The sequence below is a fragment of the Phasianus colchicus genome, chromosome 5, assembly GCF_987193195.1.
Source record: "Phasianus colchicus chromosome 5, bPhaCol1.hap1.1, whole genome shotgun sequence".
In the NCBI taxonomy this organism is placed as follows: Eukaryota; Metazoa; Chordata; class Aves; order Galliformes; family Phasianidae; genus Phasianus; species Phasianus colchicus.
In genome coordinates this window covers 29,960,590-29,973,205 of record NC_143440.1, presented here as the reverse complement: position 1 = coordinate 29,973,205, position 12,616 = coordinate 29,960,590, and the positions used below count along the sequence as shown (strand labels likewise).

General features: G+C 38.9%; 1 protein-coding gene across 3 annotated transcripts in view; it reads left to right on the top strand.

Moving 5' to 3' along the window:
* ZFYVE26 (zinc finger FYVE-type containing 26) overlaps nucleotides 1-12,616 on the top strand; it is a 45,444-nt gene that overhangs the window by 19,948 nt on the left and 12,880 nt on the right. For all 3 annotated transcript variants that reach the window (XM_090141176.1, XM_090141175.1, XM_090141174.1), the window contains exons 20-32: nucleotides 278-383; nucleotides 1,023-1,762; nucleotides 2,361-2,557; nucleotides 3,457-3,561; nucleotides 4,140-4,262; nucleotides 4,991-5,167; nucleotides 6,300-6,546; nucleotides 7,421-7,519; nucleotides 8,921-9,075; nucleotides 9,684-9,853; nucleotides 10,366-10,394; nucleotides 11,686-11,807; nucleotides 11,899-12,119. In XM_090141176.1, the coding sequence (XP_089997302.1) occupies nucleotides 278-383; nucleotides 1,023-1,762; nucleotides 2,361-2,557; nucleotides 3,457-3,561; nucleotides 4,140-4,262; nucleotides 4,991-5,167; nucleotides 6,300-6,546; nucleotides 7,421-7,519; nucleotides 8,921-9,075; nucleotides 9,684-9,853; nucleotides 10,366-10,394; nucleotides 11,686-11,807; nucleotides 11,899-12,119 (2,491 nt within the window). The remainder of the gene's footprint in view (nucleotides 1-277; nucleotides 384-1,022; nucleotides 1,763-2,360; nucleotides 2,558-3,456; nucleotides 3,562-4,139; nucleotides 4,263-4,990; nucleotides 5,168-6,299; nucleotides 6,547-7,420; nucleotides 7,520-8,920; nucleotides 9,076-9,683; nucleotides 9,854-10,365; nucleotides 10,395-11,685; nucleotides 11,808-11,898; nucleotides 12,120-12,616) is intronic.

Here is a 12,616-nt window from a genome sequence, read left to right as displayed (position 1 = left end):
AGATGCTCCACCCTGCCAGTTCTAGTAACTAATCTGATAAAATGTGAGCCAGAGGTGCCAGATTTGTGAGGAGTATTGTAATTACAAATCCCTTGTGGTTCACTCCGGATTTACCGCACTAATGTGAATGTGGACCTTTGTAAACTTAGGAAAAGAGATTTCAGACTCAGGCTGTTAAAATTTGTGTTCCTAATACAAGACCTGGTCATTCTGTTGAGCTGATGAGTATTGTAATAAATGTTCTATATTGCCCTGATTTTATTTTTATTTTTTAAAGACTTAGCTGCAGAAGTGAAAGTGGGGAATCCTTTCATACTGTTACAGCAGAGTCCCTCTCAGCTACTTTCTCAACTCCTGTTTGAAAGGCAGGTTCAACCTGACAGGTTGGTACTTCTCAGATATTCTTCTCTATGATATTTTGATGCTTGTGATTTTGGACCTTAACCAAGTTTGAAGTTCTCTCTGGGTTCTTAGCACAGCTTCCCTTTGCTACCTCCCACTCGTTGGTCACTTAATGCTGCAAGGGTTGATCTGCAAGGATGTACATGGTCAGTAGTTTCACTGCTGTCGTGAAAACTTTTGCTAGGGAGCACTAAAACTCCATATTTTGGGCAACTGCCGTTTGTTTGGAAGAGGCAGTGTCTTTCTATAGTGTTTTTTAGTCAAACGTATGACAGTTCAGAACACTGGACTTGCACTTTAAATGTGTAGTGCAAAAGAAAAGATACCAGTAAGACTACTTAAGAAGCATTAATAGCAAAATGTTTTAGTATTGTCACACTTGAGTGAAAGTCAGTGCTTGAGTATTAAGTTTGATTTCTTTCAAGGAATGGCTGCATAAGCTCTGAGTTATCAACGTAGTGTTGTATAAACTTTCTTGTACTGTGTAGATAAAAGATATGTACTCTTGCCATAGGAAAAGAATCTAGGACTGGACAATTTGAAAGATTTATGAAAATCTGTAATTATAAAGTACTGCTTGTGTGTGTTGGGTAAGCTGGTTCTGTTTTCTATCCTTGCAGGCTTTCTTCGCTCTTGGCTAGAGAAGAGTTGAACTTGAATGTGCAGCAAGTTATTGTTAACTGTTGCTGTGAAAGGCTGTCCTTGTGCAATTCAAGGCAAAAGAGCCAAGCAAAATGCCTTCTGACAAACATCAGCAACCTAGCACACCATTGTACCAAAAACTGTCTGCCAGATGTTGAAATCCCTATCTTCAATCGTGCAATGGCCTCTGAGGATGTCTACACTCAGGACTCATCCTCTGTGGCTGACTTGAGCCAGAACACACTCACAGCCTCTTGCCTGGATTTCCTTAAGTCTCAGTCAAAGCTAACAGCCACAGTGGCATGTCTAAGTGCATCTAATATACAGAAAATTCCCAAATCAAGTTTATCCTGGATGGAATTCTGGGACAAACGGGAATTGCCATTAGGTTTGGAACAAATTTCCAGGGAGTGTGAGGCATTGCTGAAGGAGTTCCCAATACTGGAAAGATTTCTGCTTGCTATGTTTGAGCCACTTCAGAATCAACAGGAAGAAGGTGGCAGTTTAGCTGGTGTCTTCTCTGGCAGGACATACATATCTTTGGTTCTCCTAGGATTGCATTCCTCCACAGCTGTTAAGATATTAATGGAAGTCTTTGAACAAGCACTTGCTGCAAAGGATTGGCCTAGAGCTCTGAAGGTCTTGGATTTGTACAGTCAGAATGTGGAGGAGCTGGTTGATGTGAAGGATGCTGTGCTGAGCTGTGCAGCTGCTGAAGGTAAGGATGAAGTTCATTGTTCCTCTGCATTGCTCTGCCTTCCTCCCTCTTTTTCATTTATAGAGAATACATCCTGAAACAAGGGCTGGGAGTGGAGGTAGTGGTTCTTGAGCAAACCCAAAGACAGAAGCAGATCCCTCCCTTTCCTTCATTCTAAATTTGCTTTCTCTGGTGTAGTTTGTTTTGCAAATTTGCAAATCTTGATAGTAAACTTACCCCAAACCAATATTGTACAAGAGAACTGGAAAGTGTCTTGTGTAACTTGTATGTCAAGACCTGAATATGTCAGGAAATACTAATTATATTACTACTCGTACTGCTGTAAGAGATGATCCATTATAATTGTCACACTTGGATGATGAATTTTGTGAAAGGAGAGGCCTTTTAAGAGTCTAAGGGTAGTAAATGTGCTATGTTGCCTTTGGTTACTTTATGAGAATCTGGTGCTTGGCATCAGTCTTATATTGGTTATCCCACTATTCACTGTTTCTCTTGGTGGTGCCATCCAGTGCAGATAAGGGTGTGTGTGTTCTGTTTCTTTTATCTCTGCCAAATTACACAAGCTGAGGTTTAAACTGATGGTTTGTTTTCTTTGCAGGTAAGGATGGTTGGCAGTACTTATTCCCAGTAAAAAATGCAACACTGAGAAGTGTGCTGGCTCTGCGCTGTTTGGACAAATGGCCACTCGATGCCTGTTTGGAAATTCTAGCTTATTGTAGTTCTGATTTGGACATAACTGATGAACTGAAAACAAATCTGCAGAGCAGGAAGAAAGAACTTCAGGTTTATCAAAAGGTACAAAGCCATTCTTAAAGTAACCAGTTTCTGTAAGAAACAGGCAGCAGGGAAAAAATATGCTTGCCCTTTGATGGAAAAAGTTTTAGTCCTTGGATCTATTTCAATTGTGATGTGTTTTTTTTTGAAGTCTTTCATTTGAAACAGGTCATGTGTTCTCAGTACTATAATATCCAGCTAAAACTCTTTGCCATCTTTCATAACTTCTCCACTCTCCTATGATACTTCAAGTCTGCAAATAGTATTTTGTATTGTTTTTGTGTGATGCCACGTAATTCATTTTAATTTTTAAAAAGTGTTTGTTTCTCCATTCTCTGCCACTGTGAGAGGACCTTTGGAAGCTTTCCATGGAAAGTCATTATTTTTATTTGCTTGAGAGATGTAGATATGTATGGTGTACAAGACTACTGGTCCAATAAACATGGTTATATTACAGATAGCTTTTCTAACTACGGGATACTTTAGATACCCAAGTGAAGTCAGACTAGCTGGCCTGGAGTGTTCAGTACGAACTGAAAGGGCAGACAGAGCATAGAGGAGTCATAAATCCCTGCTAAGCTCTGTGTGGTGGTGATTCTGCTAGCAATTAGTTTGGCTTTCTCACTGTTAGCACCAGCAATGTCTGTGGTATACACATACTTTTTCATCCACAGTTATTGCCCTGTAGTCTTTTGGAAACTTTCCCTTACAAACCTGCTTTGCAGGAACAGTGATAAATACAAAGAAAATACCATCTTTTTCCATTTTTCCAAGGGCTAGAGATAAATGTGTTGACTCTTTGACTTTTTGTTGGTACAAAGTAACTCTTGATATGAGGCGCTCAACTGTTTACCTAGATTTGATGATTGTTGTAGATAAAACTTTGAAATGTGTGCTACAATAATATCAAACTTTTTCAGATTTTGAATTTGCAAAATGAACCACTGTGGAGTGACTGGCAGGATCTGAAAAAAGCCTGCACTGACGATCCCCAGGCCATCATGAATATCATTCTGAAAGCAAAGGTTAGGTATTGTCACATGAATTTTGTTAAGCTGGAACCCATTAGACTTTGGATAAAATGCCAGTTCAACAAATTTGAAACGGCAACCAACAGATAGTAACTCAAGAAGGATTCTTTTACTCAATTCTTTGCTACAGAAACAAATCTATGCTCAATGTCAAGCTTTATGCACAGTTAATAATCCTTTAAGTCTTATTCTGAGACATCTTTTCTGTTAAAATTTTGAAGATTTTAATAGTAAGACTTTAGTGTAGTACTATCTTGATTATTATGTAAGTGCTAATACAGTAGATCTGGTTAGCTTGAAGAGCGTCTCCCTAGAAAGTCAGTTTGCTTTCTGTGAGATGGGAAAGTATTCTCAATGCAGATTGCAACTCTTGCATATTTACTCATCGTTTTCCCTTGTCATCTTAATAATTTGTGTTTGCATGAGAGAGAGGATTCTGAGCTAAAGAATTTCTTGAAGCTGATCAGGTCTTTGGAGGAACTGCTGTATTGGACAGAAGAGGAGAAGAGGGTTGCTTTTTTTTTTTTTTCAATTTGCTTAGTTACTTTTGTTTGTTCTGTTCTATTCTTCAGGATTATGAGTTGTGTGAGGAATGGGGGCACTTGTATCCTGTCCCAAGAGAAGACTTGATCAATCTTCACCGTGAGCACCTTCTCCACTTACTGGAGATGGGAGACATGGAAAAAGCGTCACAGGTAACAGCAGGACTCTCAATCTTACATTTTGAGGTCAAGTAAGTTGAGGATATGGTATCCAAACTGTTGACTTTGTTTCTTCCTTTACGGAAAGCTATTTTCTTAGAATTTTCTTAGATATTCTTTCAAAGTCCTGGCTTTCATCTGGTCTGCTTTAAATGAAAATCTAGCGTTGCAATCCCATTGTTGGACTTAGAAGTCTCTATGTCTTCACAGCTATTTTAATTAAATGGAAATACAGGGCTTCTTTTACTTGGAAAATCATAATGAAGCATTTTTGTGCTGTTTAAACAGAAGAACCAGAAATTGAACTACAAATACAAACTTGTCAGCTGTGCTTCAGTGCCCAAATCAGCAAAGTGTGAATTCTTCTCATTTTAATAATTATGGAGCTGTTGATAATAACAGATTAAAAATAAAATGCGCTCACTTTACAAGTTATGTTGTCTGAAAGAATTTTAGAAGCAACGAAGAGTCTTTTCAGTACTACATCTTCTGTCTTGTTTCTTAATTTTTTTTTTGTTTTGATTTTAAAACTGTTTCATTTGTTAAATGGCAGTGAGTAGTCTGTAAGTGGATGATCTAAGTCATCACTGTGTGTGTAAGATACTTGTGGAGGTTAATTTGCTCGCTGGACCATTGTATGGCAGCAATCTGTTATTCACTGACTGGTATAAAAACTTCTCCAGGAACATAGTAAGGATTTATTGCATTTTGTATGTTTCTAGCTGTTACAAAGAATAGAAGATCCTGGTATTTGCCTTGCAATCAGTGAACAGTCCCTTGACCAGCATCCTAGCTTGGCAGCGTCTCACTTCTTAGCTGATTACCTCACAACCCACTTCTACAGGAATCTGACAACAGCACGTCGTAATGAAATCCAGGCACTTTACATGGGATCAAAAGTAAGTAAAACTCCTGTGTTGTAGGATTAACAGCAATATAGCTGTTGAAGTAGCTGCCTGTAGATTTTACCAGGGAATTCTCATCCTATCAAGCTCAAGATTCCAAGTCTTAGAATCCCAAGTAAGGTTAGAGGTGGCCTAAAACCTCTTTCTCTTGTAGTTCATGTATTCTGAAGTGGTTGTAGCTTCCAATTTAAGCAGAGCATTCTTCTGTCTGAGCTGTGAGGAGGTAGGTACCATGCAGACTAAAAGAAGGAAAAAAAAAACAACCAGGTATTTATCAGGATAGTTGCTAAGTTTATCTTAGCAAAAAAGGAAGCATCCTCAATTTAGTCTCTGATGTATCTGAAATGCCATGCTTCCTTCCTGTGTGTAATCTAATACATTGATTACATTAGGAATGTGACCACCTGTATGGTGATCTTAAATACTTTCACAGCATGTTTCTTCCAGATGTGCCTTCCAAACACAGTCAGTATCACTCCATTACTCCAGTTTCTGTAGGACTGTTGCCTTGTGAGTGTTCTGTGCTCATCCTGAAAATGCAAATGTAAACCAGTAGATTATCGTAATAAAATACAGTGTAACTGAAGAAAATGCAGATCTTTCTGCAATATACTCTTCTTTTTCAGGACTACGCATGGCAGCTTGCTCCAGTGCTTTGCACAATAGTATCAACATTTGTTTCTTTTCTTTTGAAAACATGACTTGTAAAAAGTTTATATGAACTTCTCATCTTTACGGAGAACAGCTCATATTTTCATCATCTCATTTTTTTCTCAAAGGATGGAAAGATAAGGATAATGCTTCAGGGTTTTTTTTTTTTAATAGCCATATTTTAATAGGATAATGTACTCTACCCCACTACAGCATGTCATTAAATGCTTTCCTGTTTTCAGCTTCCTCTGAAATGAGACAGTGTTTGATGGAATCTGAAAGCAGAAGCTAAGTAAGCTGCTCACTAATTCTGTCACAGAGCTACGAATAGGCCCAATAAGTCCTATCTCCATTTTTTTGCCTCTGTGTGTTATTTTGTTCCTCATGTAAGCTGCTTGATTAGTTTCTTGTCTTAGGCTCACATGAAAAATTTGGAGGTCAAAAAGCTTCAACTTTTTTTTTATCTACTTCCTAGGTATTGCTGACTCTACCTGAACTCTCTCGTGTTAACTACTTCCACCTCTCATCCAGGCCACTACTTATGGTGGAACAGCTGCTCATGAATATGAAAGTGGACTGGGTATCTGTGGCTGTGCAGACACTGCACCAGCTCTTAGGTAGACAGGAAGTTGGCTTTGCTGTAGAAGATATTGACAATTTGCTCTCAAAATATGCAGAGAAAGCCCTTGACTTCCCGTTTTCATTGAAAGAAAGGAGATCAGGTGACTATTCTTGAGAATGCTGTTTTCTTTTTGGGCAAGAAGGGCAGGTTTGCACCAGGAATTGCTTTTCTGTTTCTGCTGTAACACTTTTAGATACTTGCCTTTAGTCTCCTCCTAGTCCAGAATATGTAACTAAAGTCCTTGCATTTCTTGTAGGACCAAAGGCTTCAAAACTTTCTCAGTTCCTTCTGTTGCTCCATTCCTTCCTTCTTTTATTTAATGCTCTTGGCATAGCTCTCTTCTGGTGTGTTAATCAGTTCTCATCCATGTTGTCTTCAGTTCTGCATTTTCACTGTGCGTTTGAGGGTTTTGTGACTGGAACACCAGAGGGTGCTGCAGATCAAGTCCAGTAGTTTCACTACATAAAAAATGCACAATAAGCATACTTGTTTGCCTGTTTCCACATATATAGTATTATCTTGCTTTATGCTGGTTTCAAAATGTTGATGTTATTTCATGATTTAAAGATAAAGTTTTTGCTACTATAAGCGCATCAGACTGCGCATGTCTCTTCATGCGAAATGATGTTTGAAGTTGCACATGTGTTCCTTCTGCTGCCCTGTGAAACACTTAATATTTGTCATGAGTATCGTGTGTCAACTAATGGTTTTCACAAAATTCTCTCACACAATTCTCTGCTGAATTATTTCAGAGCCTGTCAGTAGTTCATTGCTTTAAGGATCCCTTTCTCTGTATTTTATATAGTATTGCTGTGGGATAATTTTCTTGCAAGATAATAGTTTGTAATTATACAGCTAATCCTGTTTGTACTAGCACTGTTACATATTGCTCTGAGTGAATTCTTGTAATCTTTATGAAAACAGGCAGATTTATCACCAATATTGTTCTGTTTATTTTTTTTTTCCTGAGCTAGATTCTGTGATACGTATCCAAGAAAGTCTCTGTCAAGTACTGGAGTGTGAAGCAATGTCTAAATCAGGATCATCAGAACTATCTCTTGCCAGCCTTACGGGTAAGCTCTTAATGCCATTTTTCTGTGTGCTCTTTGGAGCACAGAGAAGGACACTGTTGTAGTACTTCCTATTCTTTGTTTAGTATCTTTTCCATGTTAACTTCGGTTTTTACAGTTGAAGTCTCATCCTTGTGTCTATTTCCTTCTTTCTTTTGGTCCTTGAACTTAGTTTAGTAGATCCTGCTTGTGGCCTTAGGAAAAACAGTATATCTTATTGTCTGAGGGGGCTGTACTTCAAATACAATGAAAACAACATAGTTTAAGCCAAAAGAACTGAAGAATATTTGTTCCTTTAAAAGCAAGCACAAATTCTTCTATAATTTCCATTCTGCATCTAATGCAATAGATGTGCACTCGTAGCATGTTTGTTGTAAAAGATGCAAGGCCAGTGCTCTCAGAAAATGACTAGCAAGGGTTATCCTCAGACTGGTGATTCTCAGCAAGTGGTGGGCCTGAACTAGGGCTTATCAGTGATATCCTGACCTCTAGTTCAGAGTTTCTGGTCCTGTATCCTGAACTGGAAATTCTATTATTTGCTCTGCAAACATAAGACAATAGCAATGTCTTGGATTTAGCTGTGCAGCCCTTCAGTTTCTCTCCTAATAATATCACTACATTGTTGCAAAACCTGATTGTATTGTCCCCTAATGTTCCTTGGCAATTCAGGTTCTGTGTCAATTAGCTTTACTGGAAAGGAGTGTTTTTCTTTTTTCAGTTTATTATCCTGCTATGTGGAATGTGCCTTGTAGGGCTGCAAAGAGCTGTTGAAACTTTTTGTTAGCCTGAAGTATAACTGGATTACAGCATATAGTAGTAGACAGACTTTTAATTTATAAATTGGATTAAATGAATTCTTTGGCTTCAAGAATAATAAAGGCCAAAAATTAAAATTGTGGCAGTTTTGAATTGATTTACCAACAGTAGATTGTAAAACAGACCAAATCAGGGCAGCATATAATATTGCTTGCTATGCCATACTTCTCTTCTGATAATAAAGAGAGATTTAAATCTTCAGGAATGTCAACCTGAAGATTGTACTTTATGCTGTACCACTTACTTGGCATACATATACCTGTGTGTTTTTTTCATTCCTTCTCCAAGTCTCTGTTTGTGATATAAGAATAGATGCTGAGAAGTGGTCTTATAATTTAATTGTTAGGGTAAGGGTCTATTCTAACTAAGCAGTCTTGGTTATCGAAGCATTAGAAGCTTATAGTCTTACAGTTTTAGTTCAAAAACATTAATGTTCCTTGCACCACATTAAGTCTGCCATGCCTTGTTGAAGGATAGCAGTGGTCTTGTTGCAAGTCTCAGTAAGTCTGTAGTGTTTTCTGGTATTCAGAACGCTATTAAACATTTTAAATTCCCTTCCATGTTTGTCTTGTCCTGGCTTCTTTTAAGGTGTCACCATGTCTGCAAGTCCCAGAGAAAGAAGCCTGCAGCAGAATTTTTCGGAGGAATTTGTGCCACCTGAGAAGCCACCTCCGAAGCAACAGTGGATACCTGATGACACTGAAACGATATGTATGGTTTGCAAAACTGAGCGCTTTACTATGGTAAGGAGCAAAAATTAAGTTCTCAGAATGGTGACCGCTGAATGTGAATTGTTGCTCTTAGTGTGCTTCCAGTATTTGTTTTTTGCACAGAGTACTTAAGCAACTACATTGGTACTCTGAGGGAGAAGATTAATTTGAGTCTTGAAAATGTACCGGTAGTCTGTTATATTGGCTAGAAACAACAGAATTTATTCAAAATATTGCTTTTGAATTTGGAAGTGGCTAAGGTTATGTCAGAAAAACAGTTTACAGCTTCTGACTTTTTCAAGAGGTGATTTAAGTATCTTGGTGATCAAAGCTGGGACAACATCAGCAGTAAAAAGTCCAAGGCTGCAGCAGGTATTTTTAAACCCCCAGTTGTTCTGTGTGTTTTTGTTGTTTTTTCTTCCCCTCCCTTCTTCCTTTGCCTTAGCCTCCCTGGTGGTGAGAATAGATCACTTTATAGTTCTGGAAAGCCTTACGACGTGCTGTTTCCTCTTGTCAAGTGAAGTAAGTTTACTCATGAGTGGAGGCAGATAGGTAGATGTAGGAGGATGTGGTGGAGGCAGATATGGCAGAGAACTTGGGTAAATCCTTTCGTTTGCCTACCCATGACCTTGTGTGCTCAGTTTAACAGACGTCATCACTGCAGGCGCTGTGGCAGGCTGGTGTGCAGTTCTTGCTCTACCAAGAAAATGACAGTAGAATCTTGTAGAGAAAATCCAGCTCGTGTATGTGATCAATGCTATAGTTACTACAACAAAGAACATCTGCCTGGCTTGGTACAAGACACAAGCATGTAAGTCTTTCCATTCTAGCTCTTCTCAATGGAATGAGAAAAACTGAAATCCTGGTTCTATCTGGATAATACGATAACATCACGTTTTGTGGCAGACAGCTGTTGAAAGTGTGTTGAAAGGGCCTATGTACCTCTGTTTACTTGTCATATTAGAACACTAAAGAGCCAGTCAATGAAGTTCTTTATTTCTTTCTTTAAGCATCAGCTCATCATTAGACATAAAAGTTGAATGCTTTGTTGGAAAAGCTACTACAGTGAGTCACCAAGTTGCTTACGGTTTATTCAGCTCCTGGATTATTACTGCATGGTGACTGGTTCTGCTGAACATATCATTGTTTTAATGCTACTCCATAGTCCCTTGGTTCTGACTTCTTTAACCCAGGGAGGTTCAGAATCAAGTTCATGATTAGATAAATTTTGAAACAGTGCCCTTAACGAAAGGGCTGCCAGCTGTTTGTATTTTTTCTCGTGTGTGCTGGACTAGGCCTGACGTTTCCTTCTTTCTATTACAGCATAAAGGAAGATCAGGATGAAGTGGAAGGTAAGTAGTGGAGTAGTATTAAAATTGAATTTTTTCAGTGCCTGATTGCCAGTGGAGTTAGAGGAGGCAAACTGACACATCTAGCTGTAGCTAGATGTCAAAACTTCAGTTGCAAAAACTTCAACGGTATTTTGTATGAGCAGGCTGAAATTAAGTATTCCAAACTTCCATTAACGGGAATTTGTGATTTCGGGAAGACGTCTGAGCCAATATAGAACAAGCTGTTTGGCGATTTAATGTAAGAACTGAAGAAATCGTTGGAGAAGGCATCTTGCATACTAGATACAGTCATGGGGAGGTTGCGTTAGGAGTAGGAATTATTAGCTTAGTACAGAGCTGTGGTACCCTCCAAACTATTTCCAAGAGAAGGGTCAGTTGGTGATGAACCATGTCTCACTTCAGAGGTGGTCAGTGTCTTGGAATATGAAGTCAGTGAGGTGTCCCTATTGAGGATCCAATCTATCCAGATCTTGTGTAGAGAAGGTCATGAAAGGTGAGTTCTCAGAGAGAAGCTGCACTGTGGGTAGAATGCAAGTCACTTAAGATATCTGTCATTAGAGGCACGAGGGGATGTAGGACAGTACCACTTGGAGCACCCAACAGATGTTGCTAATTTCGTTTTCAACTGGAATAGTCAATAGATGATGCTGTTTCTTGTGTTCTAAGATAAATTTTTTACTTTCCCAGGCTTTTTTTGCTATTTCTCCAGCTACAGCAGCCATTATCTGGTGCAGATTCCTACTTTGTCAAGCTGTTTTTCACCCTGCTAGGTAGTTGTTTTTAACTTTTCGGATAAGTTTGTTGTTGCTTTTTCTTTTGCTTTTACTGAGGATATCTTGGGGTGTCTCTGGTTCTCAGCTATCCAGGTGCACTTAAAAGATACCAGCTGTGCTTCTCAAGGATGTTCTGGGTTCCCACGCTTGTAGACATTTTCTTCTGTATTTCAGTAGGTGTCATCTTTTGTCAGTAATTTTTCCATTATGGCAAGGTTGCCTTTACAGCTGCTCTCATCACATATTACTGGCAGAAGTTTTTGGTGAAAGGATGCTGATGATAGTGAAAGCGGTTCTAGGTACAGTTTGGTAGCCTGCTGAGGAATGGAAATGTTTCTATGATGTGTGTGCTGGACAGATGATACTGACAGAAACTGGTACAAGTGAGGGATTGCTGTTGACCTTGAAAAGGATCCTGAAAAGGCTGTGGGAATACTCTGCATCATGAGTCTTAAGTGTTTTTTTTTTTCTTGCTGCTTATGTAATGATACTATCTATTTTTTTCTTCCTGGCTGCAGAAACTCCTAATAATGAATATTCCACAGTGGTGCGAATACCCAAGGCAGCTGCCCTTGAATGGTTTCTTTCCCTGAACGAAGAAGAGAATGAAATTGTACGCAGTGAATTTTACTATGAACAGGTGAGACCTGGAGAACGAGAGTCTAATATAAGCAGTTTGCTGGAGAACTGCCTTAACAATTGTGTTTGTCTTTCTTTTCTCAAACTGTCAGGCTCCCAGCTCTTCCTTGTGTATTGCCATTCTTAGCCTGCACAGCAACAGCATAGTGTGTGGCCACCAGCTGATTGAGCACTGCTGCAAATTGTCCCAAGGGCTCACTAATCCTGAGGTAGATGCTGGACTCCTTATGGACATCATGAAACAGTTGCTCTTCAGTGCCAAAATGATGTTTGTGAAAGCTGGAAGGAGCCAGGACCTAGCTCTCTGTGACAGGTGACTTATCAGATGTTCACTAGGATGTATTATCTTCACTGTGGAGTAGAGGGTGGGAGAGTTCCTTCGATTGTGCTGTGTGGGCATTTTAAACAGGAAGATAAGTTTGTAATGTAAGAATAAGAGCTCAAATGACAGAACTTCAAGTATTACAACTGTAATAATTACTAAGAAAACTCTCAGAGTAGGAGAAATAATTCACAATGATTGGGGTAAAAATTTTACTTCTGTATTTTCTGCTTTCAGTCTGTATTTCAATTTAGGATACTAAAGCTGTGGTTGCTGAGAACCAGTGTATTAATCTTTCCTCAGTTTTCCTCCTGGAGGGCTTGAAGTGGCAGGTGCAGTGTATGAATTTCATGCATACCACTTCGATTTTTATAATACTCATTGATGTCTGCAGTCACCCTCTTCCAGTGCACCACTGAATGTTATGAAGTAAAAAAAATAACCTGAATGAGAAAATATGATGGATAGAGAAAGTTCATATACTGGTG